Source organism: Heteronotia binoei, chromosome 11, assembly GCF_032191835.1.
Source record: "Heteronotia binoei isolate CCM8104 ecotype False Entrance Well chromosome 11, APGP_CSIRO_Hbin_v1, whole genome shotgun sequence".
NCBI lineage: Eukaryota > Metazoa > Chordata > Lepidosauria > Squamata > Gekkonidae > Heteronotia > Heteronotia binoei.
Window position 1 is genome coordinate 82643260 of NC_083233.1, and position 27035 is coordinate 82670294.

Sequence of the window (27035 nt, forward strand, 5' to 3'; positions counted from 1 at the left end):
GGAGTCAAAGGTTGACTGCCTCTGGACATGGAGATTCCCCTCAGTCACCTAGTAGCCATTGACAGACGTAGCCTCCGATAATCTATTTTGATCTGCTTTTTGAACTGTCTGTTCCTGTGGCTATTTGGACTTCCTCTCACAGTGAATTCCACATTTTTGTGTAAAGAACTATTTCCTTTTGTCGGTCACGCACTTCTTTTGGATCCTGACCATTGTGTGCATATGAGTGGGGGGCGGCGGGGGGGAAAGGGGTTGCACGCCAGTGATCCTCAACCCTCCATGTGTTTGCTCCGCTCTGTAATCTTTCTGGGTCTTTGCATCTGCATCTGCTCAGGATGAGCCGGTAGTGCTTCTTCCTGGGGGTGGCGTTTTGAGCCCCAAGCCTCTGTGCGGCAGGGTCCCCAGCCTGACTTTCTCCCCCCCCCCTTCTGCCCCCCAGGATCAGCTACATCCACCTCATGGCCCACTTCCGGATGCACACCCAGATCAAAAACCAGACGGCTGCCTTCATCAGCGGCTTCCGATCCATCATCAAGCCGGAATGGATCCGCATGTTCTCCGCCCCGGAGCTGCAGCGCCTGATCTCGGGGGACAATGCCGAGATCGATCTGGAAGACCTGAAGTAAGGAAGGGTGAAGTGAATGCTGGAGGGGGTGGCGCGGCCCTCCTGGCTGGCCGTGGGACATATCGAGTGCCAGACGCAAGAGGGTTCGGCCAGCACCACGTGGCTCTGGGCAGAGGGTCCCCATTCCAGTTCAGTTAGAGGGAGGCGTTCCCTTTCCCATTGTGGGTGGGCAGTGCTTGGCTAGGAGGGCCAGCTGGCCTCCTAGACGGGCAGAGCAGCTCTCCTTCCTTGGAGGTTTTTAAAGAGAGGCTAGATGGCCATCTGGCAGCAGTGAGGATCCTGTGAATTTAGGGGGAGGTGTTTGTGAGTTTCCTGCATTGTGCAGGGGGTTGGACTAGATCAGGGGTCCCCAGCCCCTGGGCCGCAGACCGGTACCGGTCTGTGGCATGTTGGCAACTGGGCCGCACAGCCCAGTTGCCCTGCTCCCTCAGCAGCGACACGCAGCCTCGCCGCCCACCCGATCCCGCAGTGTCTCCTCCTCCCTCTCCGTTCGTACGAGTGAAAGCCTGGGGAAGGTGGTGGTGAAGCGATCCACGGCTCTTTAAGGGCCGATCGCTCCCTGTCGATCAGACGATTAATAGAAAAACCGAGGCAGAAGTGCAAGCAAGTGGCTGAAAAAGCTACACTACCTTTTGCCTTGTTTCCACTTCCTTCCTGGGCATGGGAAGGAAATGGAAACGAGGCAAAAGGTAGTGTAGCTTTTTCAGCCGGTCACTCGCACGGCTGCCACGGTTTTTCCATCGATTGTCTGATCGACGGGGAGCGGTTGGGCTTTAAAGAACCGTGGATCGCTTCACCGCCACCTTCTCTGGGCTTTCACTCGTACGAATGGAGGGGGGAAGGAGGCACCACGGGGGGGGGCAGGGCCGGCACTAGGGGGTTCTGCTGCTGGAGGCAGACCCCCGCGCTGGGCCCCCCAGTCCCTTTTTGAAAGCTGAATATGCGAGGAGGAGGAGGTTCCGCTGGGGGGGGGGCAGAGGAGGGGGTGGGGAGTAGATATGGTGCCCCCATGCTGTTGGCCTTGGGGCCGCTGTGGACAGGCCAGACCTGGGGCCAGTCCCTGGGACCAGAAAGGTTGGGGACCCCTGGACTAGATAGCCCTGGAGGCCCCTTCCAACTCCGTGATTCTGCGTCGTAGCCGTGCTGCACAGCCGGCAGTGGGTTGCGTGTGGCTTGGGGCTTCTTCTGGCTGCAGGCTTCGAGGGGCAGCCAGGCGCCCCTGCCCTTTTGGCTTCCCATCTGTCCTTTCCCAGGAAACACACGGTGTACTACGGGGGCTTCCACGGCAGCCACAGAGTCATCATCTGGCTGTGGGACATCCTTGCCAACGACTTCAGCCCTGATGAAAGAGCCATGTTTCTCAAGGTACAGGGGGTGGCGCAGGTGTGCGCGTATCAGGCCTTAAATTTTTGGCTACTGGTTTCGTCTCCCCACGGGAAAGCTTTTGAGTTCTCCCTTAGCAAAGTCAGTGCTTTGCTTGTATTCCTTGTTCTCCAGCAATGAGGATGGGAGTCAGAGAGGAGGGGATGTGTGAATACAGAGTTGTGGCATGCCAAGTCAGATCTTTGGTCTATCTTTGGAGAGACAGTTTGGTGTGGTGGTGAAGCATGTGGACTCTTATCTGGGAGAACCGGGTTTGATTCCCCACTCTTCCACTTGCAGCTGCTGGAATGGCCTTTGGTCAGCCATAGCTCTTGCAGAGCTGTCCTTGAAAGGGCAGCTGCTGTGAGAGACCTCTCAGCCCCACCCATCTCACAGGGTGTCTGTTGTGGGGGAGGAAGATAAAGGAAATTATGAGCCACTCTGAGACTCTGATTCAGAGAAAAGGGCAGGATATAAATCTGCAGTGTTCTTCTTCTCCATTCCTCCCCTTGCACCTGCTGGAATGGCCTTGAGTCAGCCATAGCTCTGGCAGAGATTGTCCTTGAAAGGGCAACTGCTGTGAGAGCTCTCTCATCCCCACCCACCTCACAGGGTGTCTGTTGTGGAGGAGGAAGGGAAAGGAGATTGTGAGCCACTCTGAGACTCTGAGATTTGGAGTGGAGGGTGGGATATAAATCCAATATCATCATCATCATCATAATGGGAAGAGAACCAGTTTGATGTAGTGGTTAAGTGTGCGGACTCTTTATCTGGGAGAACCAGGTTTGATTCCCCACTTCTCCACTTGCAGTTGCTAGAATGGTCTTGGGTCAGCCAGAGCTCTGGCAGAGGTTGTCCTTGAAAGGGCAGCTGCTGTGAGAACCCTCTCAGCCCCACCCACCTCACAGGGTGTCCGTTGTGGGGGAGGAAGGGAAAGGAGATTGTGAGCCGCTCTGAGACTCTTCGGAGTGGAGGGCGGGATATAAATCCAATATCTTCATCTACCTCACAGGGTGTCTGTTGTGGTGGAGGAAGGGAAAGGAGATTGTGAGCCTCTCTGAGACTCTTCGGAGTGGAGGGCAGGATATAAATCCAATATCTTCATTTACCTCACAGGGTGTCTGTTGTGGGGGAGGAAGGGAAAGGAGATTGTGAGCTGCTCTGAGACTCTTCGGAGTGGAGGGCAGGATATAAATCCAGTATCTTCATTTACCTCACAGGGTATCTGTTGTGGGGGAGGAAGGGAAAGGAGATTGTGAGCCGCTCTGAGACTCTTCGGAGTGGAGGGCGGGATATAAATCCAATATCATCATCTTCTATCAGGGCAGCAGCTCTTAGGGGTCTCGGCTAGAGCTCTTTCATGGCACCCTCTGCCTGCTTCTAGCCCCCAGTCCTCTCTTGGTGACCGTTTCTCTCTGTTGCTTTCAGTTTGTCACCAGCTGTTCCAGGCCGCCACTCTTGGGCTTCGCTTACCTCAAGCCTCCCTTCTCCATCCGCTGCGTGGAGGTCTCAGACGATCAGGTAGGGGGCCGTGGGTTTGGGCCGTGGCAGTGAGGGGCAATGATACTCACCCACCCTTTAGTCTCGGTGAGCTTTCAGAGTGGCCGAGAACCTTTCTCCTGTCCTCCTTGAAAAGGACAAGAGTTGTTGAGATGTTTGGGGGGGCAGGGCGTGGGAACCCAGGACTAGGGTTGTCTTGGGGGCGGTGGAGGGGAAGGTCCTGCCCCCTGAGCCAAAGGGAGGAAGCCCCGCGGACCAGTTTCTCCCAAGGTGGTGTCCAAGTTCAGATTGTGAAGCCTTTCTTATTTAAGGAAATTGGAGAGGCTGAACAAAGATATCTATATTGATAGACACATAGATAGACACATAAGAAGAAGAGGAGATTGGATTTATACCCCACCCTTCACTACCCAAAGGAATCTCAGTGGCTTTCCCTTTCCCTTCCCTCCCACAACAGACACCCTGAGAGAGCTCTGAGAGAACTGCTCTTGAGCAGAACAGCTTTGATAGAGTTATGATTGACCCAAGGTCATACCAGCAGGTGTATGTGGAGGATTGGGGAATCAAATCTGGTTCTCCCAGATAAGAGTCCACGAACTTAACCACTGCACCGAATTAGATATAGGATGGATGGATGGATCTACTGAATCAGACCCTTGGTCCATCACGGCCAGCACTGTCTACTCAGGTTTGCAGCAGCTTTTCAAGGTCTCAAACGAACACATCTGAAGCAGCCTTCTACTGAATCACACCCTTGCTCCATCAAAGTCAGTATCGTCTACTCAGACAGGGGCTCTTCATGGTCTCAGGCAGTGATCTTTCATCTTGTCTCCAGCCTTGTCCTTTCGACTGGAGATGCCGGGGATTGAACCTGGGACATTCTGCATGCCAAGCAGATCCTCTACTGCCAGGGCCCTTCCCCTAAAGTGGTGGGATTGGCCAGGTCTAGGGTGGTGCCCTTGAGGCAGGAAGAGAGGCAGGGGAAATGCTGGGTGACCACCATGCTTCAAGCGCCCCCTGCTGGCATCCAGTCTCAATATTCTCTGTTTCTTGTCCTTTAATTCCGCTGCTTGGGGAAGAGTTTAAGGCTGGAGGCAGGCTTGCCTCCTGGAGGTTCCTGGATTCTTGTGCTTGTCTTGCTGGCTTGAGACACAGGGACACTCCTAGATCTGGTCATAGCAAAACCAGCCCCATTTGGGAGGAAGTATAGCAAGCACACGGGAAGAACACAGTAAGAGATAGTTAAAAAGGGAACACCTGTGTTCCAAAATTCTTACTCACAAGCAGTTGTTATAACGATTTGCACTGATTCTAGAAAACACGACTTAATATAATATCTCATTCAGTTAATTTTTATTTTTATGATTTTTTCTATGCAATTATACGGATACAAAAAAGGGAAATTGCCATCTGATTTTTACACATAAGTTTGTGGTAATTTTACACTCACTCCTATCGCTAACACAAAGAAACACTCAAGAGTCCAACAGACAGCAAGGTCTGTACTCAGTAGCCTGTTTGCTTTGAAGACTTCTTGTTTCATCTGTCGAAGTTGCTGTACTTTAATGCATCCTTCAGTAAACGCAGCAAAACAGCTGGACCAAAGTCCCAGTATTCTCCAAAGTTATAAGAAAGAACTGTAATAGGACTCAGAACTGTGTTGAAGTATATAAGATGAACATAAGAACAGAAGAGAAGCCCTGTTGGATCAGGCCAATGGCCCCTCCAGTCCAACACTCTGTGTCACAAAAGAACATAAGAGAAGCCCTGTTGGATCAGGCCAGTGGCCCCTCCAGTCCAACACTCTATGTCACACAAGAACATAAGAGAAGCCATGTTGGATCAGGCCAGTGGCCCCTCCAGTCCAACACTCTATGTCACACAAGAACATAAGAGAAGCCATGTTGGATCAGGCCAATGGCCCCTCCAGTCCAACACTCTATGTCACACAAGAACATAAGAGAAGCCATGTTGGATCAGGCCAATGGCCCCTCCAGTCCAACACTCTATGTCACACAAGAACATAAGAGAAGCCCTGTTGGATCAGGCCAGTGGCCCCTCCAGTCCAACACTCTGTGTCACACAAGAACATAAGAGAAGCCATGTTGGATCAGGCCAATGGCCCCTCCAGTCCAACACTCTGTGTCACAAAAGAACATAAGAGAAGCCATGTTGGATCAGGCCAATGGCCCCTCCAGTCCAACACTCTGTGTCACACAAGAACATAAGAGAAGCCATGTTGGATCAGGCCAATGGCCCCTCCAGTCCAACACTCTATGTCACACAAGAACATAAGAGAAGCCATGTTGGATCAGGCCAATGGCCCCTCCAGTCCAACACTCTATGTCACACAAGAACATAAGAGAAGCCATGTTGGATCAGGCCAATGGCCCCTCCAGTCCAACACTCTATGTCACACAAGAACATAAGAGAAGCCCTGTTGGATCAGGCCAGTGGCCCCTCCAGTCCAACACTCTGTGTCACACAGTGGCCAAATATATACACACACACACTCTGTGGCTAATAGGAACTGATGGACCTCTGCTCCATATTTTTATCCAATCCCCTCTTGAAGCTGGCTATGCTTGTAGCCGCCACCACCTTCTATGGCAGTGAATTCCACTTGTTAATCACCCTTTGGGTGAAGAAGTACTTCCTTTTATCCATTCTAACCCGACTGCTCAGCTATTTCATTGAATGCCCACGAGTTCTTGTATTGTGAGAAAGAGAGAAAAGTACTTCTTTCTCTACCTTCTCCATCCCATGCACAATCTTGTAAACCTCTATCATGTCGCCCCGCAGTTGACATTTCTCCAAGCTAAAGAGCCCCAAGTGTTTTAACCTTTCTTCATAGGGAAAGTGTTCCAAGCCTTTAATCATTCTAGTTGCCCTTTTCTGGACTTTTTCCAATGCTATAATATCCTTTTTGAAGTGCAGTGACCAGAATTGCACGCAGTATTCCAAATGAGACCGCACCATCGATTTATACACGTATTCTAGATCAGGGGTGGCCAACGATAGCTCTCCAGATGGTTTTTTTTGCCTACAACTCCTATCAGCCCCAGCCAGCATGGCCATGCTGGCTGGGGCTGATGGGAGTCGTAGGCAAAAAACATCTGGAGAGCTACCGTTGGCCACCCCTGCGCTAGATATTCACGTGTTTCGACATTCACTTCTTCTCGATCGTAATACTTCCATATTTGGAACCAGTGTTCAAAAAGGCTGTCCGTGCATCTAGTCAGTTGCTCATTAGCGGCATTAGCGGTTCTCGATGTGGGATTCTGCCCTCGGCCAGGGACTCAGTGGGGAGAAGGGAAACACGCGGCCTGCAGCGATCCCACGGCAGCTTTTCTCGTCACAGGACACTGGAGACACCCTGGGAAGCGTCCTGCGGGGCTTCTTCACCATCCGGAAGAAGGAGCCGGGGGGGCGCCTGCCCACCTCCTCGACCTGCTTCAACCTCCTCAAGCTGCCCAACTACAGTAAGAAGAGCATCTTGCGGGAGAAACTGCGCTACGCCATCAGCATGAACACCGGCTTTGAGCTTTCGTAGCTGCCGGGGTCTTTCCAGAGCCGCTGGCGGCAGCCCGGTGTGCAGCTTCAGGCCCTTCCAGGCAGAGGGGCACGGGGGCAACGGCGGTCCTCTGCCCTGTGCCGGCTTGGCATTCGCCCCCAGATAGGGCTGGCTGTGGTGCCAACGGCCCTGACTTGCAAGCAGCTGGCCTGCCATTAAAAGCAGCCTTGAGCGCAATGCCTGTGGAGTTGCAGAGCGGGGTGGTTCTTAAGAGATGGGAGCAAGGCTGGGGCTTTCTGGTTCCGAATCTGCAGTGCAGAGAGGATCCAGGGAGGCCGGGGTCGATGTCGTCCCCTTACTGGAGAGCCTGTCTGTGCTGCCTGCTCCTCCACTGAGCTGGGGCTTGTGGCCAGAGTTCCTGACTGTGTGTGTGTTCTGGGCAAAAGCTGGATTTGGGTGTGAGCAGGACCGGCCTGGGGGGCAAACTGCCCCAATGCGCTCTGGTGCAGAGGCATGCGATGAAGGGAGGGTACTTTCTTTTTCCTGTCCTGCTTATAAAAACTGGCGTGGAGGGGGCAGTTGGGGACCCAGCACCTGGGCAGACCGAAACCTTGTCACTTTCAGCACCCTGAAATGCCAGTGGGGTCCCTCAGAGGTGACTTTCTGCCCGGTGGCCCAGGAGTGGAGGAAAAAAGCCCAACCGGCTCCGTGTATGTTAGGCTTAGCGCACACTTCTTGCAATTGCAGTATTCTTCAAGAGTATTTCACCACTCTTACGTTGTACTTCTAGTTTATTATGTAGGCACAAAACAATAAGCCTTGGAAAAAAAGTGTGGAATATTTCAGGTTTCTATCTATTCACACCAAATAAGTTTTCTTTCTTAGGCTGCTTACAAATAACGCTTCCGCAGCCGCCTAAAGCTGCACGGCAGGATCGATCGATTTTATTTTCCCTCTTTCGCTTTCTTGCTTTATCGCCAGCATAGGCTTATTCAGTCGTCACAAAATGTTTCTCTTCTATCCAGTGCTTTTCCCGGTTTCCCTTCCTTGCTTTATCACCAGTGTGTTTTCTCTTCTATCCAATGCTCTACTCTCATTCTAAAAGAGCATTGGATAGAAGAGAAAACACGCTGGCGATAAAGCTAGGAAGGGAAACCGGAAAAATAAAATCGATGGATCCTGCCACGCTGCGCCACAGCTTTAAGCGGCTGCGGAAGCGTTCTTCTTAAGCAGCCTAAGAAAGAAAACGTATTTGGTGTGAATAGATAGAAACTTGAAATATTCCATACTTTTTTCAAGGCTTATTGTTTTGTGCCTGCATAATAAACTAGAAGTGCAACATGAGAGTGGTGAAATTGACTATATTGAAGAACATTGCAATTACAAGAAGTGGGTGCTGAGCCTAACATACACGGAGCCGGTTGGACTTTTTTCCTCTATTCTGTCTATCTGTGTGACTCTTTGGTTGTGGCCGGTGCCCAGGAGTGGCAGCTGGTTTGCCCAGGGCACACCCCCACACCCCCAATCTTGGCCTCAGAGACTTCCGCATTTCTCTTTTCAGGCTTTCCCCTGTACTGGATCTCTCCCTTTGGCTTGTTTTGCCACCTGAAGCAAACATTTGCTTTCAAGTTTCTCTTTCTTTGGCCTTGGCCTCTTCTATGAGCCCTTCAGCACTGGCTGACCAGGGATGTGCTGTGTTAGTGTTCTCCCTGGGGTCCCCTTTCAGTGGCGAGCTTGCAAGTCCTCAGCAGCCGGGCACAACCGAGCCTCTGGCACAAGCACAAAGGGCATTTTCACCCCCTCCTCTCCAGAGGCTGTGGAACACCTCTGTCCTTCTGCTGCTGGTCTGGAGATGGCTCTTGTTTGGGTCCAGGACAGAGCAGCTGAGATGCCCCTGGGGAGGACTCTTGCTTGCTGCTCCCACCAAAGGGCTAAAAAGCCCCGGCTTGGGAGTGGAGCTGATGCTTCCGGCCCTTGTTTGGTGAGCCAGTTTGGTGTAGTGGTTAAGTGCGCAGACTCTTATCTGGGAGAACTGGGTTTGATTCCCCACTACACTTACACCTGCTGGAATGGCCTTGGGTCAGCCATAGCTCTGGCAGAGGTTGTCCTTGAAAGGGCAGCTGCTGTGAGAGCCCTCTCAGCCCCACCCACCTCACAGGGTGTCTGTTGTGGGGGAGGAAGGGGAAGGAGATTGTGAGCCGCTCTGAGACTCTTTGGAGTGGAGGGCGGGATATAAATCCAATATCATCTTCTTCTTGTGTGACCCTGCGTCAAACGGACCTTGGAGGCTATGTAGCTGCAGAGACCCCTCAAGCTGTTCTGGACACTTGACTTCTCAGGGACTTGTTTATGTGTCATGCATTTCACTCCATTCCGGAAACTGCCAGGGACACCAGAGTATAAACTGTTGCAGAGCCGGGCCCGTGCACGGGAGTTTCTGCTGAAGCAGCAATTAGTTAACTCCACGGGTTTGATTTCCACATTTCCGAATTCTTCCACACTGTCATCCCCTATCACTTCAGGGTCCCCCCCCTCCCCTTTTCTCCACGTCTTTCCTCCCTGTAGTGGTTGCTTCGATAGGAGATTGCTGTAAAAGGCAAGGGAATGTGTCAGAAATACAAGAGTGTAATGGGGGAGGAAACGCATGCAGAAAAGGGAAAGAACCCTGACTCAAGAGGGGGCACCCAAGCCACTAAAATGAGAGAGCGGAACGACCTTCATTCTGCTCGCCCCCATCTCCCTCAGCAGTTTGGAAATCTGAATGGGCATGCCCGTGAGGTGGTGCTGTCTTCCTAAATAGGTTGTGGATGTTCATTCTTGCTAATGCGCCTCTCCATCCTGGAGGATTTAGCACCCCGCAGACTTTCATATATGAACATATGAAGCTGCCTTCTACTGAATCAGACCCCCCTCGGTCCATCAAAGTCAGTCGTCTACTCAGACTGCCAGCGGCTCTCCAGGGTCTCCAGCTGAGGTTTTTCAAACCTGCTTGCCTGGACCCTTTTTAGTTGGAGATGCCAGGGACTGAACCTGGGACCTTCTGCTTGCCAAGCAGATGCTCTACCGCTGAGCCACCATCCCTACCTTGTGGAAGCAAGGTCTATTGTGGAGAGAGAAGGACGGGGAGCTGCCACTTTGCCATAGCAGCCAGAGGGCCTGGGCGATGCCTAAGTTTAATCAACAAATAAATAAATAGCTTCCTCCCCATAAAAATGGATTGGTTTGTGCACACATAATAGTAGAAGCTATTTTGCTGTCTCCCAGGCTACGGCAGCAGCAGCTCCTGATCTCTCCTCCCCCCCCCCCCCCCCAAGGTTGCTGTTCTCAGAATGTTTGGAGATCGAAACGCGGGCTCTCTGCAAGGCTGTGTTCTCTGGCTCTTCTCCCTGGATGGGGGCTGATTCTGTGACCCTTCACCACCCTCTGTGGTGATTCTGTGAAGGAAAGAAGTGCCCGGACGAAGGGGTAGCTGCGAGTGTAAATAGTGTACAAAATTCATCAAGGAAGCGGCACGTGCTGTTTCAGCCATCCCTTTGCCGAAATAACCTGGTTGGCGATTCCTGATTCGAGGGGTTCTGCCACTGCTGGCCTGCGGTGGTCTAGCTTGAAGATGTACAATAGTGGTTTTTAATTTTTTTAGTGATGGGCAGGGCCCACGTGAGCTTACAAGCATGAAACGATTAACACTAAATCTCTCTCTCCCTCCCTCTCTCTCTCTGTCTCCTGCCTTCCTCACCCCCTCTGCACTGTCTTTTAAGAGTTGCTAGAGAATGATGAGCTGTCCAGTGTTTTGCAGCCTGGAGTTCAGTGGTTGTCTTTGGGCCTCAGACAGCATTGCACTTCTCCTGGAATGGGGGGTGCACTACAGCGAGAGAGTTGAACAAAGGGCAGACCCGGAATTGGGGAGGTGGGGGAGGGGAATCCCTGGCTCTCTGCCTTAATTTCACCGTTGGGGAACGCCATATACTCCTCTGCCCATGGTTCAGTGCGTCTCACGTCTCTATGTGCAAACTGTGAGCGTGTGCTAACCCAGGAGCAGTTGGGCAGCCAGCGGCGCCTTCTGCCCTGCGCCCTTCTCTCTGCCAGACTGCTTCTGCATCAGTTTGGAAGCTGTGTGCAGCCAGGAAGGGGTAGGTGGGCCCTCCGTCCCTTGGCCCTGCATGCCCTCTCCATGTGACCAGAAGGGAAGCCTTCGCTACAGGAGAGGAAGACGCAGCTCTTTGGCCACCTGTTCTCCTGCCCTGTTGCCGCTTGGGGTTATAATCCTGTGACGGGAATTCAGGAATACAGGAAATAAACTTGATCTGTTGGTTGAAAACAGTTACTGGGTGTGTTTTTTCCCATCCCTCTTCTCGATGGAGATTGTGTGAGAAGCCTCGCGGGAGGTCGGACGACTGGGAAACTTGCCGGCCGTTGATCCAAACGCCTGGCCTGCTTCTTCATCCTTCAGCTTTGACACTGACGAGACTCCTGAGTGGGTTTTGAGGACACAGTTGGCAGTGGTCTCCTGGACCCGGTTGGGCACGCCTAATCCTGCTCAAGTTCGACAGGCTTTAGCCGCGTCTAGCTCCGCAGAAAGCTAGATGGCGAATCTGAACACGCACCTTAAGAGGCTAACAAAATCTTTGGCACGGTATAACCTTTCATTTTATAGACACGTGCTGGGGGTCGTTAGCTTCGTTCAAACGAGCCGCAGGGCTGAGCACTTCCGTTGAAGCTGAAAGCCCTTCTTCGCTGCTGCCTTCTTCACAACAGCCCTGCCAGGTGGGTCAGTGTTGAAGTACCCGCATTGGAGGGGGAGGATGCTGAGGGCCAGCATATTTACTGAGAGGGCTTTCTCTGTAATGGCCCCTTCCTGGTGGAACCAGCTGCCAGAAGAGGTGAGGGCCCTGCAAGACCTTGCTCAGTTCCGCAGGGCCTGCAAGACAGCCCTCTTCCGGCTGGCTTATAACTAACTGGCACCGGAATCGGAGTGTAGTTTTATTAGACCCCTGCTATGTTTTTAATGTTTTAACTGTGTAAAATGTTTAAATTTATATTTTTCTGTTAGATTTTATGTGCTGTGAGCCGCCCTGAGCCACTTGGTGGGAAGGGCGGGATATAAATCGTAATTAAACTAAACTAAAACAACGGTCTCCCAAGCACAGGGGCAGGGCACTTCTGCTGCCCAGCAGCGGGGACAGGTGGGCTGCCTGGTTGGCAGCAGCTGCTGCTAACTGGTTCCAGGATCCCCGGGTTCCCTCTTCCTCTTGCAAGCGCCCTCTCACTCCTGAAGGAGACTCCACAGGCTGGTAGGAAATGCAACCGTTATTCAGTTCGATTCCCTTTATTGGCATGATATCGAACATAATAGGGAGCCAATCCATCAATCGAATGGCAATCTGCAGCCATTCGTGGACAGGGCCCTATGCGGTGTGGTGAACAGGAGGGCCCTTTGGCCCCTTCCCACGGAGCTCCCAGCCCACATTTTCCTGACCCTCATCTCTGTTGGACTCCCTCTTCCAACATGTTCTCCCCTGGAATTTGCATTCTTCAGCCCAGCAGCTGCTGGCAGTGTCTGGCCCCGGGGATGTTGGTCTGGCATCCGCCAGAACGAGGGCCTGCTTTGTGGTAGTGTTCTCGTGGAACCAGCTCTCAGCCAGCACACTGGACTTCTCGAAGTTCTGCAGGGCTCTGCTTAGTTTTTCAGTACTCCAGAGCCGTTTACGTGGGCTGCCCTGTAGTTTTATTTGTATTATGTTTTTAATTGATGCCTGTTAATAGAATGTTAAATATAATATAATGTTAAATAATAATTTAAAGAGCCCCGTGGCGCAGAGTGGTAAGCTGCGGTACTGCAGTCCAAGCTCTCTGCTCATGACCGGAGTTCGATCCTGGCGGAAGTTGGGTTCAGTTAGCCAGCTCCAGGTTGACTCAGCCTTCCACCCTTCCAAGATCGGTCAAATGAGTCCCCAGCTTGCTGGGGGGAAAGTGTAGAGGACTGGGGAAGGCAATGGCAAACCACCCCGTAAAAAAGTCTGCAACGTCACCCCAGAGTCGGAAACGACCGGTGCTTGCGCAGGGGACTACCTTTACCTTTTAAATGTTTTAGCTGTTCTTAGCTATAAGGCGAGAGGCAGCATATAATTTTAATGACGATTTTGCTTATCTGCCATCCTCAAAACAAATGGAATTTCCGCCTATGGGAAGGAGACGTAGACTTAAAATTCGCCTTCGCTTCAGCCTCCCGGCCTTCCTTGCACCCATCCTTCCGATGCTCAAGAGCCTTTTTGAGAAAGCATTGTGAAATGAGGGAAGCTGCAAATGTCAGGTTCCGGCAGCAGGCTTTGGGATGCAGACGGTTGAGCTGCCCTTGCTGCAGAGCTCTAGGAGATCCGTCCGCGCTTGATCCTGGGCCAGGGTGAGGAACCGGCTCCACCAGCTTGCCCAGATGACTGGTTTCTCCCAGCTGCTCTAAGGAAAGGCCCTGCCCACGTGGGGGAATCTGGAACCTCCTTTGTGCAGGCGGCAGAGCCAGTTTGGTGTAGTGGTTAAGTGTGCGGACTCTTATCTGGGAGAACCGGGTTTGATTCCCCACTCCTCCACTTGCACCTGCTAGAATGGCCTTGGGTCAGCCATAGCTCTGGCAGAGGTTGTCCTTGAAAGGGCAGCTGCTGTGAGAGCCCTCTCCAGCCCCACCCACCTCACAGGGTGTCTGTTGTGGGGGAGGAAGGTAAAGGAGATTGTGAGCCGCTCTGAGACTCTTCGGAGTGGAGGGCGGGATATAAATCCAATATCTTCATCTTCTATCTTCTTCCCACAGGTTGGGAGTCGGCAAGCTCTTTTGCTGCCATTCCCCACTAACAGGAGGGACTCTGGAAACACAGCAAGGCAGTCTCTGCCCCCAGGATGGGCAGTGGCTGAAGCTCCTCCAGTCGAGGTACCAACTGGGGCAACTTCCTGCAGAGAACAAGAGCAGCTGCAGCCCCAGAGGTGGCTCTGCAGCTCTTTCCGCCTGCATGGCCCATTGTAGCATCCTTCAGGAGCCTCCGTTTGTTGCCCAATCGTCCCCTTTATTCCTGTTTTGAAAATGGCTGCTGAGACCTGCTGAGCTCAGTTAGTAAAACTCTTTTAAGTGTTTGGCCTGGAGCTGAATTTGACCCTGGTGAAGTCAGGCAGGAGGGAAGAGCCCCGGAAAGGTTGCTGTGGAATCACCTGTCCGGCCTGTGCCTGATTGTGTAGTAAGAGATCATAGAATCAGAGTCGGAAGGGACCTCCAGGGTCATCTAGTCCAACCCCCTGCACAATGCAGGAAACTCACAAACCCCTCCCCCTAAATTCATAGGATCTTCATTGCTGTCAGATGGCCATCTAGCCTCTGTTGAAAAACCTCCAAGGAAGGAGAGCCCACCACCTCCCAAGGAAGCCTGTTCCACTGAGGAATCGCTCTATCAGGAAGTTCTTCCTAATGTTGAGCCGGAAACTCTTGATATAATTTCAACCTGTTGTTTTCTGGTCCTACCTTATGGGGCCACAGAATACAATTCCACACCATCCTCTATAGGACAGCCCTTCAAGTACTTGAAGACGGTGACCCTATCACCTCTTAGCTGCCTCCTCTCCAGGCTAAACATCCGTAGCTCCTTCAACCTTTCTTCATAGGACTTGGTCTCCAGACCCCTCACCATCTTCATCACCCTCCTCTGGACCCGTTCCAGCTTGTCTTTATCTTTCTTAAAATGTGGTGCCCAAAACTGAACACAAGACTCCAGGTGAGGTCTTACCACAGCAAAGTGATACTATTACTTCACATGATCTGGACACTACTGATACAGTCCAAAATTGCATTTGCCTTTTTAGCCACCGCTTCACACTGTTGACTCATGTTCAGCATATGGTTCACGAAGACCCCGAGATCCTTTTTGCACAGACTACTGCTAAGACAAGTCTCCCCCATCCTATAACCATGCACCGGATTTTTCCTACCTAAATGCAGAACTTTACATTGATCCCTCTTAAAATTCATTTTATTGGTTTCAGCCCGGTTTTTCAGCCTGTCAAGCCTGACTGCATCCTGTGTGGCTTAGGCTTACAGTGCTAGAGTTATCTTGATTTGCATCAGATGCACTGGTGAGCACACCCCACAATCCCTTGTGTGTATCTGGCATTCGCATGGCTTTCTTCTACCAAGAGCCTTATTTTGTAGTGTGGGTTTTTCTATCAATTATGGGAGGTCTCCCCCCCCCCCCCCCCCGCCCAAGTCTACAGAACCTTCCCTGGGGGAAATTCCCACCCTCAGCAGAACAGATCTGCCTGAACAATGAATAAAGAGCTGTGTTAATAGCTTTGCCTGTGGAACTACCTGCCTCATTTGGGGCGGGGATTAACAATGCAAATTCTGCACCCCCTTTCTCAGAGACAACCAAGTTCCTCTACCCTGTTCAGGTGCATAATGTCCACAGGGAAGGATTTTATTTCCTGTAAATCAGGGTCCCTTCCATCTGCATGCAGTTTGGGAGAGAACAGTCTTTGAACATTTCATCCCCTGGGAAAAAGACTCTTGAGTTCTGCCCCCCAGTCAGAAAGAGCTTCTGTTTCTTCTTGCAGCTGCCACATAATGTAATCTCATCCAGCCCTTCTTCTTGTCCATTGCTGTAGAGAACAAAGAATGTGGGGACAGCAGATGCAAGCCTTTTAGGATCCCTCCTCTTTGGACCTGCAGTGTGTTAATCTCTACCCCTCTACGGTGGAGCCAACAGCTGCAGTGAATTAAGCCTGAGGTAGCCTAATAAGCAGGTTGTGAGCTGGAGAGCCAAGCCCTCAGAGTTGGAGTAGAATTTGGAGGAGAGAAGACAACACAGCTGGTGCATATGAGATATCTGCAGTTTCTTACTTTAATCGTTGGAAAAGGCTCCCCCCAGAAGCCGGCGCAGAATTTGCTGAAGGCTTGGAACTGTTATTTTGGTAACTACTGGGAAGTGTATCTGGACCAGTACCATTATTTTGACTTCTTGCCTCCCCCCTATCCTCCACTTGCTTCTTGGAATTTACCCAATAAAGAAGAACTGTACTACTGGAATAAGGAGTTTCCTTCCTTGTGCAGCAAGTATCCCACAGCCAAGTGGGAGAGCCCTACCTGAGGGAGTTTCTGGAGGAGCAACCTTCATTACAATTGCAACATCCACAGCTGTTGGCTTTAAACAAAGAAAGACAAAACACACACGATCCTCTGGCTACTCACCATGACATCACACAGAACACCCCAACCCCCTACCCTGGTGTTTCTCAGCCACAGCCTTTGGAATCTTTGCAACATCTGCCAGGTATCAAAGCACTTATTGTAACTGGGATCCAGGAACAAAGACATTATTCGCAGCCAAAATGCGATAGATCTGAAACAGAAACAGGCTGGGCTGGCCACAAAGGGGGATTACCAAATGAGTTGGGGCAGAACAAGAACGCAAGCGTGCGATGTGTGGGGCCAGAGCTTTGTGAATCAGCTGCTTCCTCTCTTGAGCTTTACTCCACACCTGCTGGAATGCACCAGAGTTTTTTTTTAATTCATTACAGTCTGTCTGATTTGTCTTAAATGATACTGGAGTCCAATGGAAAGTGGCCAGTGGTTGCCACTGGAATGCTATTCCTCATAGCAGATTTCCCAATGCTGCAAAGTCTCCATGACTTTTTTTTTTTCTTTAAGGAAGGCATCCTTTGCTCTTTAAGGCTGCTCATATCAAGTCCTCTCTAGCTGCAGCCTGTGATGGACGACGTTGGGCTTAGGGCTCCGTTCTGGTGTAGACTTTCTCTTCCTTCCCTTCTTTCCTCGCAGCGTAGCGGGCCAAGACAAACAGGTAGTCACTAAGCCTGCAAAGTGAGGTGAGGAGGAGAGAATTAAGGCATCATTCATAGAAAAACGGTACAGAGGATTTCCTTGGCATGCAAGTCCTAGAATTCAGTCTTTTATTTAGCTCCAAATGCCCAAGGTGGCCTCTTACATCTCCTAAAGGAGGACAATTACAAAAGCAGTTGGGAAGGATATCTAGATATTAGATTTGAGTTATTGGGCTTTCCTCCAACAGCCTGGAATAACCTAATTTACCAGGTAGTTCTGAAGCAGACTAGGTGATCAATCTCAACCGGGCTAGTACTTTAGCTCAAGCAAGACACATATGTTCCACTCTTGCCCTAGGTATTCCTCCTCCAGAGTCACTTCCTTCATATACTAGATCCCTAAAAACACCGAGTCATAGACATGCTTTCACTCTCTAGGCTTAATTCTTTTCCCACTGCTGAGTTGATAGGTCGTTTTTCTAGAGTCCTGTACTCAAATCGCTTGTGTCAGGGGTGGCCAACGGTAGCTCTCCAGATGTTTTTTGCCTACAACTCCCATCAGCCTCAGCCATTGGCCATGCTGGCTGGGGCTGATGGGAGTTGTAGGCAAAAGAACATTTGGAGAGCTACCGCTGGCCACCCCTGGCTTATGTGATTGCGGGTCTGGTACTGTAGAAACACTTGGCCATCTTCTATTACATTGTCATCAGTGGTCGATTCGTAGATCAATTTGGATAGTTCCTGTTCTTATTAAGCACCAACGACCAACTGAACTTTGAGTGGTCCCTTATTTGCTGGCAGATACTAATCCTGAAACCACCTATTTTGTTACAAATTTTTTTTAACGATCATCTTATCTGCAAAACGACAGAAATCTGGATTGCTCTGATGGCAATGGAATCTGGCAAAAATGTGGTTAACATGACTACTTTAGGTTTACTTAACTGTATGACAGGTTTAATTAGAAATTCCTGTTTTAACATTTTCTTCGCTTTTAGAATTTAATATTTTGACTGTAACATCTGAATCCTGTGAATATCGTTAGTTCTGTTGTATACCAATGCATGTTTTAACAATTGTTACATTCTGATGGAGCTTTATTTATTGTTATTTATTTATTTATGATTTATATCCCGCCCTTCCCACAAGTGGCTCAGGGCGGCTCCCAACAAATAGTCATACATAAAATTAAACAAGCATTTAAATATATAAACAATTAAAACATTTAAAACAGTTAAAACCTTAAAAACCATTAAACATTACAAAAATATGTATAACAGGAGTCTGGCAAAGCTAAATTTAGTTTCTCATCTCAGCTAGGTGTAGGCTAGCCGGAAGAGGGTCGTCTTACAGGCCCTGCGGAACTGAACAAGGTTCCGCAGGGCCCTCACCTCCTCCGGCAGCTGATTCCACCATGTAGGGGCCATAACAGAGAAGGCCCTGTCCCTAGTGGATTTTAGGCGGGCTTAAGACCTTTGGGCATAGAAGCTAATAAATGAAATGGAAATGGATTCAATCCCCAGCTTTTCCAGTCCACCCCCCCACCCACCAAAAAAAAAAATTAAAATACAAGCTCTCTGCCTGAACCCTGGAGAGTCAAGGTTACTCTGAGGAGAAGCCTGACCTTGAAAAACCAGGGGCTGGACTGGCTCAAGGGCAGCTTCCTGTGTTTACATCCATAATTACCAACATGCTCCCCATTCACAACTGTGTGGGACCCCTGTGGAAAGGCACAGATCTGAGCCACAAGACAGAAGCCTTTACCAGGCTTCTTGCAACCGCCCAGGAAAGTACAGAAATGTGTCTCTGCCTTGGTTGTGGGACAGGCCAAGTCAGAGTAGCCCCAAATTCCTAACTCTAGAGGCAGAAGAGAGATGTGCCTAAACAGCTGCTGCAGGCCCTACTGAGGCTCAGACAACTATTGTTGAAGAGTCCTCTGGCGGACTCAGGCAGCTCCCCTCCAGTTTGGTGTAGTGGTTGTGTGCGGATTCTTATCTGGGAGAACCGGGTTTGATTCCCCCTCCTCCACTTGCACCTGCTGGAATGGCTTTGGGTCAGCCATAGCTCTCATAGGAGTTGTCCTTGAAAGGGCAGCTGCTGTAAGAGCTCTTTCAGCCCCACCTACCTCACAGGGTGTCTGTTGTGGGGGAGGAAGATAAAGGAGATTGTAAGTCTCTGATTCAGAGAGAAGAGCGGGGTATAAATCTGCAGTCTTCTTCTTCCATCTAGCCACATGCCTACCCCACATTAGAGGACAGTAGTTTAAGTAGTTGTCCAAAGTCCCTGAGCTGTATTCTGGCACCTGAAGCTTTCCCGGAATTCCAGCAACCACATCCTCCTCTCCACACCTGTGCATTTAATATGCTCGTAGGGGTGAGGTGTATGGGAATCCAAACCCCACTGCAAAGAATGTGCCCCTTTCTCATGCCTTCTCTCAAAGGCTCTTCCATCCACCTCCCTTTCTTTTGCACCCCCTCTTCCCATCTCCAAGCCCTCTAGATCAGGGGTGGCCAAACTGTGGCTCGGGAGCCACATGTGGCTCTTTCACACATTTTGTGTGGCTCCTGAAGCCTCCATCGCCCCATCAGCCGGCTTGGCGAAGGCATCTGTCTCTTTAACTCACTTCTCCAAGCCAAGCCAGCTGGCAGCTTGGGGAATGCATTTAAACTTAAAATTGCTTTCTTTCCACCTTTCCTTCCCTCCCCATCTATTTTCCTTCCTTCCTTCCCTCAAACACCTGATGTTTATTCTATGTGGCTCTTGTTAAGCAAGTTTAGCCACCCCCTCCAGCTCTTCCAAGTCTCAAACCCATCTTTAGCTCCCCTCCCTTCCTCTTCTTCTTCCATAGGAAAAGAAACACAGAAGCTGGGAAGTCAGAGATCAAAACAGCCAACTCGCCTATCTTCTGAGGTTTATATCAGCATTAGCAAATAGCAAAGGGGCGTGTGCTGGAAGGTACATAAGAACATAAGAGAAGCCATGTTGGATCAGGCCAATGGCCCATCCAGTCCAACACTCTGTGTCACATAAGAACATAAGAGAAGCCATGTTGGATCAGGCCAATGGCCCCTCCAGTCCAGCACTCTGTGTCACAGAAGAACATAAGAGAAGCCATGTTAGATCAGGCCAATGGCCCATCCAGTCCAACACTTTGTGTCACAGAAGAACATAAGAGAAGCCATGTTGGATCAGGCCAATGACCCATCCAGTCCAACACTCTGTGTCACAGAAGAACATAAGAGAAGCCATGTTAGATCAGGCCAATGGCCCATCCAGTCCAACACTCTGTGTCAAACAGTGGCAAAAGACTGCATTATCCTGCCGGTGCTAACCCCGCTCTGGATGGGGATACTGCGAAGAGTGCTTGGGACCCCGTCCTGCACATTGGTGGTCCAGGAAGAGCACTGTCCGGAGACACCACGATGCTCCCAAAGCTTCACTTACCTGTTCAAGTACTTGGCCACGTTTGCATCTGCTTCTCCGGATTTCACTAAAGGAACAACGCTGAGGAGAATTTTTTAAAAACGGTCGTTATGGAAGAGATCATTTTCAAGCCAAGCGGTTTTGTTGCCCCCACACCACATTGTGGTTTAATTGCTGTCGCTGCCCAGGTCACCTCACCCCACATTGTCGACATTCCGGCCTCGCTGCCAAGTTTAAAGGAATGTGCTGTATGGTGCACTTACTCAAGACTGCAAGCTTCCCCAAAGCTCTTCCCAGCGCCGCCCCCACGCCACTCAGTGGTGCTTGACATCAACAGTTCACACCCAAGGAGCACCTCCAAGTCTTGCCCTAAACCTGACAGCCCATTTCTAACAGGCACAGTGCAGAGGACTCCTTCGGCCAGCCGAGCCCCTCCGTTTTCAAAGCTCCTGGAGCTCACGGAAGCCACTTACCGCCTCTCAGCCCTGCGACAGACGGCTCGGGAGAGATGGAGAGCGGCGCTGCTCTTGCCCCCGGACTGGAACGACAGAAAACGCAAAAGGACAGGGAAGAGGCTCCCGCCCCAGGACAGCATTTTGCACCAAACCCTCCCCTCCCCCCCAAATAAAAGCGACCCTCGAGGGAAAGGGTGCTGAAGGACCTTCTGGGAACTGGGCTGAGAGAGAAGAGATTTGCCCACAGTCGTTCTGGGGTTTCACTGAGGTGAAGCTCATCGCTGAACTCTGCGGGGGTGGGCACTTGGCATTTCCACTTTCCCCCCCCTTGAAAAAAATCACAAAAATACCTACCGGTAAGATGAAAGCTGTCAGAGGCGGGAGCTGGTCTGAGTATCGATCGATCCAGGTCTCGAGTTCCAGGACGGGTTTTTCACTAAAGGATGTGCGTTCTACAGAAAGGAGGAGGAAAAGAAGAATTGCAGTTTTATAGCCCGCCCTTCACCCTGAATCAGAGACTCAGAGCAGCTTACCATATCCTATATCTTCTCCCCCCACAACAGACACCCTGTGAGGTGGGTGGGGATGAGAGGGCCCTCACGGAAGCTGCCCTTTCAAGGACAGCTCTGCGAGACCTCTGGCTGACCCAAGGCCATTCCAGCAGCTGCAAGTGGATCTCCCAGATAAGAATTCCAGATTTATACCCCGCCCTTCTCCCTGAATCAGAGACTCAAAGCAGCTTACCATCTCCTATATCTTCTCCCCACAACAGACACCCTGTGAGGTGGGTGGGGATGAGAGGGCTCTCACGGAAGCTGCCTTTTCAAGGACAACTCTGCAAGAGCTATGGCTAACCCAAGGCCATTCCAGCAGCTGCACGAGGAGGAGTGGGGAATCAAACCCGGTTCTCCCAGATAAGAGAGCCATGGCTGACCCAAGGCCATTCCAGCAGCTGCATGTGGAGGAGTGGGGAATCAAACCCGGTTCTCCCAGATAAGAGAGCCATGGCTGACCCAAGGCCATTCCAGCAGCTGCACGAGGAGGAGTGGGGAATCAAACCCGGTTCTCCCAGATAAGAGAGCTCTGGCTGACCCAAGGCCATTCCAGCAGCTGCAAGTGGAGGAGTGGGGAATCAAACCTGGATCTCCCAGATAAGAGAGCTCTGGCTGACCCAAGGCCATTCCAGCAGCTGCAAGTGGAGGAGTGGGGAATCAAACCCGGTTCTCCCAGATAAGAGAGCCATGGCTGACCCAAGGCCGTTCCAGCAGCTGCAAGTGGAGGAGTGGGGAATCAAACCCGGTTCTCCCAGATAAGAGAGCTCTGGCTGACCCCAGGCCATTCCAGCAGCTGCCAGTGGAGGAGTGGGGAATCAAACCCAGTTCTCCCAGATAAGAGAGCTATGGCTGACCCAAGGCTGTTCCAGCAGCTGCAAGTGGAGGAGCGGGGAATCAAGCCCGGTTCTCTCAGATAAGAGTCTGCACACTTCACCAGAGAGGAGAGGACCAGTGAAAAAAAGAACGGCTACCCAGGCAGACGCTCCAAGGGGCCCCCTGCACCTCTAGTTTTGTCACCTGACACAGCTCTGGCTATTTGCCATTTGCTCACTGTTAATGCTGGCACCAGGGAACAAGAGCATGCCAACAGGAGGAACCCAGCAGAGAAGTGCAGGGCTCTTCTTTTAAAAAGAGGCGTATTTCCCCCTTCATCTGTAATTACTTAAGTGAGACTCTCTGGCAGAGGAGATCGGAGTGGCCACGTTGGAGCCGGCGTCTTGCAGCATGCACTGCACCTGCCGGAAGAAAGGAGGAAAACAAGCATGTGAGCCAGTGAAATTGTTTTGGCAAAGATGGCAGGTGCCATTTCGAAAGCGGGTCAGCCGCGGCTTTTAGCATGTCAGAGGCGTGCCTCAGAAGCATCAGCATGCTCCCAATGGGAACTCACTGCCACAAATAGGGCGACGCTGTGACAGCCGCCAGCAGAGGGGCCTTTTGGAAATGGCATGTACAGATGACTTGGAGAAAGAGCTGTCGTGCTCGCTGCAACAGGGAAGAGTGAAGCCTTCATACTTTGAGCCAGCACTACTCCCATTACCCAAGAACTAGGAGAAAGCGGAGGGGGTCGGCTGGCCCCCTTTGCCACGCTTTCCTTGGCACCTCCTCTCAGGCATCCAGCTTGCTATTTGTGTCACCCCCTCCAAACACTTCACTTGAATGAACAGTTCCAGATGGCATTTACAGTAAATGCATTCATCTTTCCTCTCTCACACATTCCCCCTAGCTATTAAGATTTTCATCTCACCATTTCTTCAAGGAACTCAGAGCCATAGATAGAATCACAGAATCGGAAGGGACCTCCAGGGTCATCTAGTCCAACCCCCACATGAAGATGTGGTTCTTCATCTCCCTCTCCCCGCCAATTTATCCTCAGCTAGGCTGAGAGGGTGCAACTGGCCCAGGGTTACCCAGCAAGCTTCTTGGCAGTGTGGGGATTGGAATCCAGGTCTCCAAGATCCTAGGGCAGCACTAGGCATCGCTGCACACTGGTGGCAGCAGCAGCATGCTGGATTAGAAGAATTTGGGGTCAGGCCTTCGCAGTGCATTTGTGTACAGGATGCACTGAGCCAATGGTTACCCTCACCTTGTGAAGCTCTTCCACAAAGGAATGGCCATGCTCACTGCCAAATTCAGCGCACAGCCTAGAGAACAAGAACATAAGAGAAGCCATGTTGGATCAGGCCAATGGCCCATCCAGTCCAACACTCTGTGTCACACAGTGGCCAAATTTTTTTTTTTATATATGTATACACACACACACTGTGGCTAATAGCCACTGATGGACCTCTGCTCCATATTTTTATCTAACCCCCTCTTGAAGCTGGCTATGCTTGTAGCCGCCACCACCTCCTGTGGCAGTGAAGAGAACACTGTTAATCCGAAGCCTTCCACCTGATTCACTCAAGAATTGGGTTTTCCATAATAATTTTCTCTGGGCATTTCTATGTTTATCAGTAGAAAAAGTTCTGGTTTCATTGGTTCCTTGGGAGCTGCAATTATAGCCACCTTAGCTATAATTAAGTCTCTATGAGAAAGGAAAAGGACAGGAAAGGTCCCCTGTGCAAGCACGAGTCGTTTCCGACTCTGGGGGTGATGTTGCTTTCACAACATTTTCAGGACAGACTTTTTACGGGGTGGTTACGGGGTACTCATTTTACCAACCTCGGAAGGATGGAAGGCTGAGTCAACCTTGAGCCAGCTACCTGAACCCAGCTTCCGCTGGTTTGAACTCAGGTCATGAGCAGAGAGTTCAGACCTCAGTACTGCTGCTTTACCACTCTGCGCCATGGGGCCGCTTTCCTATGAGAAAGGAGGGGGTGTGTGTGTTGTAAATGAAGCAAGTAAATAAAGAAATAAGAAAGATGTGGAATGAGATCAGGTCTGTAATGCAGATCTGCCCTTAGTCTGCGATTGTGTGTGTGCAATGTTCACGGGCCGGTCTTAAAATCAATGCCCCCCACTCAAAGCAGGGATGAAGCATGCAGAGGAAGGCCGCAACTTCTTCCTGAGTCTGTCAAAATCCCAACGTTATGCTTGCCTGATGCCAAATGGGTGGCGAGGCTTTGATGCTTGACCCAGCCCCATCCTCCTCCTGGACCAAAGCCAGGGACAGAAAGAGCATGTCATGGGTGTGGGGAGCAAAACAGCAGCAGGGCCTGGGGCTTCGGTTCCAGCAGCATGTACCACATCACCCACCCAGAGTCCAGGACATCGACCATCCATATAGCAGCCACAGTGAGCTTTTCACTGGCACCTTCACAAAATTGACTTGTCGCTTCTCCAAAACATCCAGGCAAGCAGAAAATGCGTATCAGCTGTTCCGTTACCCTATGGTGGAATTTAATTCATCCAGCGTCCCCAAGGCGTCAAAGATTCGGTCATCTTTTGCTCTCCTCTCCCCAGTGAATGTGCTGGAAAATCCTTTAAAACCAAGAAGGAAGACAAGAGTGAGAAAAGGTTCCAACGGCTCACAGGCAGATCCAGCAAGCCCCCATTCACACATGCAAGGACATCAGTATGGTTCTCTGTAGTTGATTATGACACGCTTAGTGAGCGGCAGTCAAATGTGTGAAGTAGCCCCATTGAAAGCCTCTTGTCTTTGGGATGAAGACAAATATACACATTCAAGTTATCATATTACAATTTTCTATACAAAAATACTCTTGGTTACACCCCAAGTACATCCCTCTCTCATCTTTAAGGACCGGAGCTGGCGAAAGATTCTGTTTTTCTTTCCATATGTAAATTAGCATCTGAAGTTGGGACATGCAGAAGATCCAGTTAAAGAATCTCCAGTGGTGGGTTCTGGAAAAGGCCTTCCTTGAACCCAAGAGAATTGCACAATCTTGAGCAAGATGGACCAGCACCTATTTTGCATCCACAAGGTCAGGTTCAATCCCAGGCATTTCCACTAAGGGATCTCAGTTGCTAGGAGAGATCCTTCTCAGAAGACCTTGGAGAGCCACTCCTAGAGACAGAAGTCTTGAAGCCATTTAAAGACTAGCAACATTATTATTCCAGCATCAGTTTTAATGGAGAAGAATCCACTTCTTCAGATCATAGAATAGAATCCTAGAGTTGGAAGGGACCTCCAGGGTCATCTAGTCCAACCCCCTGCACAAGGCAGGAAACTCACAAACCCCTCCCCCTAAATTCACAGGATCTTCATTGCTGTCAGATGGCCATCTAGCCTCTGTTTAAAAACCTTCAAGGAAGGAGAGCCCACCACCTCCCGAGGAGGAAGCCTGTTCCACTGAGGAACCACTCTAACGGTCATAGAATCCTATAGTTGGAAGGGACGTCCAGGTTCATCTAGACCAACCCCCTGCACAAGGCAGGAAACTCACAAACCCCTCCCCCTAAATTCACAGGATCTTCATTGCTGTCAGATGGCCATCTAGCCTCTGTTTGAAAACCTCCACGGAAGGAGAGCCCACCACCTCCCAAGGAGGAAGCCTGTTCCACTGAGGAACCGCTCTAACAGTCAGGAAATGAGTATCAAAAGAGTATGCAGTCCCTTTATGCTGTACTCATGAACATGTGAAGCTGCCTTATACTGAATCAGATCCTTGGTTCATCAAGGTCAGTCTTCTCTACTCAGACTGGCAGCAGCTCTCTGGGGTCTCAGGCAGAGCTCTTCCTGATCACCCACTGCCTGGGCCTTTTAGCTGGAGATATCAGGGATTGAATCTGAGACCTTCTGCTTGCCAAGCAGTTGTTGTACTGCTGAGCCACGGCCCCTCCCCTGGAGGTAGGGACTTCCTCCCCCAGCAGGTCACTGATTTCTGAGCAACTAGCATAAAGCAACTGCGAAGGGACAGTGCCCTTAGCATCTGCCCTGGCTCACAGGTGCTACCTTTGTCCCCGGTCTTCGTGTAGATCTTTGGGACTTGGCTTGCCTTCTTGAGTTTGGCATCCAGACTAGAGAGAAAAACAGGAGACAATTAAATAGCTCTCAATATTAAATTAAAGGAGGCTCGAAACTGATTTATTGTGCAGTGTGGACACAACCCTTTAAACTGGATTAATTAATTTGGGCGATTTGTATCAATTTGGAACAGCCAACTAAATAGTTCGCTTTCAATACACTTTCCAACTGGAATTTGCCACTTCACACAGTAAAACCCAGTTGGAAAGTGCGTTCAAAATGGATCGACAGCGCATTATTTAGTGTGCGGGAATGCAGCTGTAACGAGTAGCTCAGAAAAAAAGCCAAGCAACGAAGCATGCATTTTTTAAGTCTCGTGGTCCTTCCCTTAGGCTGCATTTTGCATGCCTCTTGCTTGCTTAACTTTGGGACACGTGCAATTACTCTCATGCAGTTTTAAAGGCCGCGATCACCTAAACTGAATTCAAACCCCCGTCGTGCAAATTGTTTTGATTTGGGGAGCTGCTTTAACTTGTCTTAGCCACGCAATGGTTATGCAATACATTTCGCTCCTCCGAATCACACGCTCGTGCAAATAAACGGCCCCAGGGCAGCCGCTCACCCACCTGGGCGGCTCCCCCTGCTCCTGGCCGAGCCCCCTGCTGAGCCCCCAGCCCCACCGGGCGGCCGCCGCCCCTCCAAGCCCCAGGCACCGCCTGCAGCCCCGCAATCCCGCGCCTGCCATGCCCGGCTGCGCAAGCGCCCCGCGGGCCAAGCGTGTCCCTTCCCGGCCACCGTCGCAGCCGCCTGAGCGGCACGCGAGCGCCTGATTGGGCGAGGCAGCCTTCCCCCGCCTCTGAGGCGGAGCTAGAGCCTCGCCGGCAACACCCCGTTTCCTCGAGCGCCCTATGAGAGGCAGCATAGG

The 27035-nt window shown here is 50.9% G+C and overlaps 2 protein-coding genes across 2 annotated transcripts in view; one reads left to right on the forward strand and one right to left on the reverse strand.

Moving 5' to 3' along the window:
• The window catches only part of UBE3B (ubiquitin protein ligase E3B), a 40807-nt gene extending 33567 nt beyond the window's left edge, over positions 1-7240 (forward strand). Inside the window, 4 exon segments of the mRNA XM_060249502.1 lie at positions 440-622; positions 1879-1990; positions 3416-3508; positions 6849-7240. Coding sequence (XP_060105485.1) covers positions 440-622; positions 1879-1990; positions 3416-3508; positions 6849-7040 — 580 coding nt within the window. The 3' untranslated portion in view covers positions 7041-7240.
• Positions 7241-15847: 8607 nt separating this feature from the next.
• MMAB (metabolism of cobalamin associated B) lies at positions 15848-27032 on the reverse strand. Its single transcript, XM_060249180.1, has 9 exons — positions 26737-27032; positions 26099-26163; positions 24570-24663; positions 23327-23384; positions 22406-22478; positions 21044-21141; positions 20708-20772; positions 20256-20315; positions 15848-16844 (listed from the first exon to the last, which is right to left on the reverse strand). The coding sequence occupies exons 1-9, from the start codon at positions 27030-27032 to the stop codon at positions 16757-16759; spliced, it is 897 nt and encodes a 298-aa protein (XP_060105163.1). The 3' UTR covers positions 15848-16756.
• Positions 27033-27035: the final 3 nt, after the last annotated feature.